At 39.9% G+C, this 6256-nt stretch overlaps 1 protein-coding gene across 1 annotated transcript in view; it reads left to right on the plus strand.

Annotated features, from left to right (window-relative positions):
* The window catches only part of Adgrv1 (adhesion G protein-coupled receptor V1), a 549406-nt gene that overhangs the window by 163631 nt on the left and 379519 nt on the right, over positions 1-6256 (plus strand). Inside the window, exons 58-59 of the mRNA XM_026783832.1 lie at positions 1609-1788; positions 4799-4963. Of these exons, the coding sequence (XP_026639633.1) occupies positions 1609-1788; positions 4799-4963 (345 nt within the window). The remainder of the gene's footprint in view (positions 1-1608; positions 1789-4798; positions 4964-6256) is intronic.

Raw genomic sequence — 6256 nt, forward strand, 5'->3', positions numbered from 1 at the left:
TTTTAGTGACCTCCCTAGCCAACAATTTGAAGGAAGGTAGTCTCCACCTGGTACTGGAACTTTTAATACCCTGTAGTGACTTCGAGGTGACACCTATACTGGATATCTCAATTCCAATTCCTTTTAAAATGTTATACCATCTAATAAGCTTACAAAGCAGCAGGTTTTCAGTGTTTTCTATGTGCTCTGGTGTTGGTCACTCCTCTCTCCTATGCCTTCTTCTTTGCACCCCACGCCTTTCCGCTCTTAAATCCCCCCGCCCCAGTCTCTGCATCCTGATGATTTTATGTGTTCTCTTCTTGTTCCCTTCAGGTCCCTCCCCCCACTGTTTAGCAGTCCTTTTCTATCTCTCGGCCTTCTATTATAGGCACTACAGGTTAAACACACTACTCAGAATCTGAACCAAGCCCACATGTTAGAGAGACTGTACAGCTCATCTTTCTAGGCCTGGGCAGTTTCACCCAGTGTAGTTTTAGTTCCATTTCCATACAAGTTTTATAATTCCAGTTCTTTCAATGAATAAAATTCCATCACGTTTGTGTTACACATTTCCATTATCCATCCATTGATAGATATCTAGACAGGTTCTATGTCCTGGCTCTCGTGACTAGATTAACAATGAATATAAATGCATGAATATCTCCTTAGTATAATATAGATAGAGTTTTTAAGGTATATTCTCATTAGTATAGCTGGGTCATATAGTCATGCTCTTTCTAGCTCTTTGAAGCATATCCATACTGATTTATATAGTGTATAAACCAGCTTACATACATACAGATAGTATATATGATTCTTCTTTTCCTGTATCCTCACCAGTATTTATCATTATTTGCTTTCCTTTATTATAGGTATTCTGATTGTACTAAGATGAAACCTCAAAATAGTTTTATATTTCCTTGTGGTTAATGATGTGAATGTCATGCATGTTGTATGGCTGTGTTACTGGTTTGTACACGTGTGTGAGGTTCCTGAGGAAACCAAGTTAGGGCATCAGATCCCTTGCAGTTACAGGTGATTATAAATCACCTGGCTTGGGTGCTGGAAGCCAACTTGGATTCTCTCAAAGAGCAATATGTTCTGACCATCACTGAACTGTCTCTGCTACACACAGTGATTGCTTTTATGATCCCATTTCCTATCATGCAAAATTAATATCATGCATACTGGGTTTTATATTAGTGTGATGATTGTTAGAAACTGCATGCCATTTAGAAAATTTGTTCAATAATTCATTACCTTTTCATCACTAATAGAACAACCTATATTTTATTAAAAATGTAATTTATCTTGAAAATAATAGCTCTTAAATTTCTAACATTGAAGTATTACATATACATTATTTTAAGTGTATTATGGATACAATGTGGAAGAATCTGTTATTTTCTTTTCTACTGTGTTTTGTTTCATTCAACTAAAATAGTTAAAATATGTTAGAGGAAACATTGTTACTATATTACATCTAAACATTGTTACTATATTACATCTAAACATTGTTACTATATTACATCTAAACATTGTTACTCTATTACATCTAAACATTGTTACTCTATTACATCTCCCCCTTCTCTAACTCTTCCTCCCCTGCCCTCTTCTTGTGTTTCATAGGTCACTGCTCTGATAGAAATAACTATAATTGATGATAGTGAATTTGAGCTCATGGAGACATTCAGCATCGGCTTAACAAGTGTGACTGGTGGTGGCCGACTAGGGGATGATGTTGTGGTGACTGTTGCCATACCACCAAATGATTCTCCATTTGGAATGTTTGGATTCCAAGAGAAGACTGTAAGTTAAATATAAAACATTTTCTGCCTGGAGAAAGAATCAAGCAGAAATCCTTGAGTGACTTGTAATAAGCTAACACTTAGCGGACAGGAAATGTTTGAGAATGGTGTTTCTATAATCCTGTATTCTGAGGTAAACATCGTTATTATTTTGTGTTAATTCCAATCACATAAGATTTCTAGGAATATTGGCATATATGTAATATACTAATTGGCATCTTCTAGTACACATGATTATTTTTAATTTAATTTTTAAAACTTGAACAGGGCTAGCTGCTTAAGTCTTCAACTGGTGAAAGCTTACAAAACACATTGGCTTGTGACATCATTGCACTTGAACTTGTATACTGAAATCTGTATTTAAGCCACCCCTCATTTTATGGATAAGAATTATTTCATGGTTTGTTGTTCAGTTCTTCTTTTAGTAAAGACTTTTTGAGCTTGGGCATGCAGTTTATCTTAGCTGTTGTTATTAACATTATGCTAAACCTCACTTAAGCATGATTGGAGAATTTATCTACAAGCCTCTAGTTACTATTTGTCTTACTCCAAAAGTAACATTAGACAACCATGTCTTATTGTAATTTTTCGTAAAACAATTGCAAGGCTCGAATGAGTTGCTGTGTGTAGCGTACGCACATAGGATTTGCATTCAGAAGTGCAGCTGATATTTTTATTCTTGGTAGAATTAGTACCGATTGTCACGCAGTCCTTGGCTTTTGCTTTTCTCATATCCTGTCTTTCTTACTGCAAAGCGTTTTACTCTACAGTATGAACGTGAAACATATAATATCGTGCACAGTGAGTGGTATTAATTGGTGACAGATTAGAAAGAAAACCGAAAACATTGAGAAAAGATTATTAATATAAACCAGACAAGATTAAAGTGCTCACAAGGGCAATGTGTAAGAACATAGACATGGGATATTACATGCATATTCAAAGCTAAGCAGAAAATATTCATGCAAGTTGTTTATAATTCATCCCTTTCTTCATTGTTATAAAATATTTCTGGTGCCTATGGAATGACATGAACAGTACTTGGTGTGGAGGCAAAACACTTGAGTTAGATTTGAATATGTGTATGTGTCTAATCTTGGAATTTCTATGGTTTCTCTGGGGCTTAAATAAAATGAACTGTGCAAAAAATAGCACAATAAAACCGTAATAAATACCAGTTATTTCCAAATCTCTCTTCTTGATTATAACAAGGAGCCTAGTGAAAAAAAAAAAACAGGCAAACAAACACAAAAACAAGACTCTGTTTGTTCTGTTTGTTTGGTAAGTTTCTGTGTTCAAAATGGAAAGCATTGTGTTACATTTCAAACCTGTATAACTGAGTAGTATGGATTTCCCTTGGCCTTTGCTGCCTAAAGTGAACATGCATAATTCACTCATACCAGATCTTTTAATAAGAACCTAAGAATAAGAAATTCTACTGCTAGGAAATTCATATAGTGAATCTCCTGTAATAAGGGGGAAGGTGGCTCAGGAGAGGAGTCAATGGGGGCTCCGGATTCAAATGCCAAGAGTGTACATAAAAGTCAAATCTGTAGGAGAAACATTTATAATCCCAGTACTGTCATGGTGTCTTGGTAATTTTTCTGTAGCTGATAAGAGACACCATGACCAAAACAAACAAACAAGCAAACAAACAAAAAACAAAACCAAAAATAGGAAAAGAAGAAAAAGCAAAAAACAAAACAAGAACTTAGAAAAGTTGGAGACTTGCTTGTAATTCCCAAGGATGAGTCCCTGCCCATCACGATGGTAATGTGGTAGCAGGCAGACAGGCATGGTGCTTCTGAGAGCTTATATCTAATTCACAAGCTGGAGGTAGAGAAATAGAGACCGGTCCTGGCATGAGGTTTTGAAACCTCAAAGCCAACCTCCCAGTGACACATCTTCTCTGAAAAGACCACACCTCCTCATCCTTCCTCAGACAGTTCCACTAACTAGGGACCAGATATTTAAATATATGAGCCTATGGAGGCCATTCTCATTCAAATCGCAACACATGGAGAGGTGGAGGTTGTGCAGAAAAGTCCTGGAAGTCTGTTGGTTAGCCAGCCTGGTGTATGCAGTGGCAGAGCAACAGAGAGAGCCTGTCCCGAGCAAGGTGGAAGGCCGGGACCAGTGCCCAGAGTGTACTCTGACTGCTGTGCTGCATAGTGGGACACGTACACCTGCTTTCACACACAGGAATGCACACACTCGTGCACAGTGAACACTCAAAAAAAAAAATCTAAAGAATGAGAGAGGGGGAGAGGGAGAAAGAGGGAGAGACTATGTGTTCAAAACTATTTTATTAATTTGGACTCTCTCTCCATCCCTCCAATCAAAACTATTTTATTAATTTGGACTCTCTCTCCACCCCTCCAATCAAAATTGCTTTTAAAATGCCTTCTCTTCTGATAGAGCCAACCAGCTAAATAAAAATTTCAATGTCCAAAGATGGTAAAAGACTGACCATTCAGAAGATAGTCTATAACTGCATTGCTTGGGAAACCTATATGCTATAACAAAGAGTCCCCAAATCTCAGCTTCTTTATCGCCTCTTTATGCAAGAGTTTCACAGTAGTGTGCCTATTTTTCTGATAGCTGTGGACCCCTTTGCTCCAAGTGGCACCCCAGGCATAGGATTCCTCCCATCTCTGCTTACTAGCTTTTTAAAGGCTCGGGGCATCTTCTCTGTTTTCCTACACATGGGAAAAGAGCAGACGTGGAGGATTGTGGGGCAGTTTGAGTGGACTAACAGCTACAATCTCTTCTACCAATATCCTATTGACAATGCAGTCACTTTGCTGCACCTAACTGCAGGAGAAATTTGAAATATCCAGTGGCCTAATGTCTAGGAAAGTAGAGAAGTGGGTCTGGAAGAAGCCTTTTCCCTGCCACATGTTGGTACATCATGAATAGAATTTTAAATTCAAAACTACATTGATCACAAACAATGGATTATCTCTTCCATTTTTTAATGTGTTCACCTTACTGGATTTTATTTTTTTCAGGTAACGGTTGATGAATCCCTTTTGTCCGATGACTCGGATTCATATGTGACACTGACAGTCTTCCGGTCCCCAGGAGGGAAAGGAGCTGTCTCTCTTCACTGGACTCTAGAAGAGAAGGCCAAAGATGCTCTCAGTCCTTGGAACGGGACACTTCTCTTTGATGAGGTACAGTCAGGCTCCATTTCCTGTAACTTTTCTTCTTTTTCACAGACTGGTATAGTTTAGGAATTCACATGCTAGTGTTCAATATTATTTCTGTTTTCTTTAATTCATGTGCACAGAGCGGAAGTGGGAGGAGAAAAGGCAAGAGGGAGAGGGGAGGAAGGAGGGTATCTGATTGCAGATTCAGACCCCGTCTCTGTAACACAGTCCCAAGCACCTTTCACAATTCCCCTACTGCCTGAACAGCTCGAGTCACCCAGACCACCCAAACATCAGTGCGTCATTCCTAATGCCACCCTTTCTGCGGCCATTACATACATTTTATCACTGAGTCGGATTTTCTGTTTTCTTTTGAATTTGCGTTTTTACCATCCTAAGTGGGAAGAACTTTCACAATGAGTCAAAACATTGATAGTGCAAGTCTTTAAGACAATGTCAAATCTACAAACATCTAGCCAACATGTTAAATGCACGCCATAGGCACATAATGTGAGAGAGAATCTCAAACTTACAGACTTACATTTTGAAAGCTGTTGACACTTTGATAACACGATTGAGATACCGCCTCAGGCATCCACCACAGAGATGTGAGGTAGGACGCACTCAGGAGGACTGTCTCTGCTCTTAGCGTGGCTGTCCTTCTGCTTCTCATTAGTCATCTTTGCCTTCTGCCCGCTCCTGCTGCCCTGGCACCCCTGTGCCTCTGAGAAGAGCACCCGGGTTGTCTCTTGCAGCATCAACCTTTGGACGTGCTGCTCTCGACAGCTCCTCCCCTTTCCCATCAGTTCTCTGCTTCCACTTCACAGTGTGCAGCTTCATGTGGATGGGAATTGGTTTTGCAGTCTCATCTTTAAGATTGTCATTCATCTATAGCCATGTGTAGTATATAGAGCTATTATGATGAATCCAAGTTTACAGAGAATGTATTTTTTTAATTATGTGAGAGCTTCTAGAAAAATATGAAGTCTTGCCTGTATCTCATGGGAAGCTTCTAAGTCCTGGGGTGCAGTGGTGCTCTCTCACTCCCGTCACCTTAGTCGCTTCTTCATTTGTGCCCCTGTGGTGTCTACCCCTGTGGTGTCTGCCCCTGTGGTGTCTGTCTACCCCTGTGGTGTCTGTCTACCCCTGTGGTGTCTGCCCCTGTGGTGTCTGCCCCTGTGGTGTCTACCCCTGTGGTGTCTGCCCCTGTGGTGTCTGTCTACCCCTGTGGTGTCTGCCCCTGTGGTGTCTGCCCCTGTGGTGTCTGCCCCTGTGGTGTCTGCCCCTGTGGTGTCTACCCCTGTGGTGTCTACACAC

Source organism: Microtus ochrogaster, chromosome 19, assembly GCF_000317375.1.
Source record: "Microtus ochrogaster isolate Prairie Vole_2 chromosome 19, MicOch1.0, whole genome shotgun sequence".
Classification (NCBI taxonomy): domain Eukaryota; kingdom Metazoa; phylum Chordata; class Mammalia; order Rodentia; family Cricetidae; genus Microtus; species Microtus ochrogaster.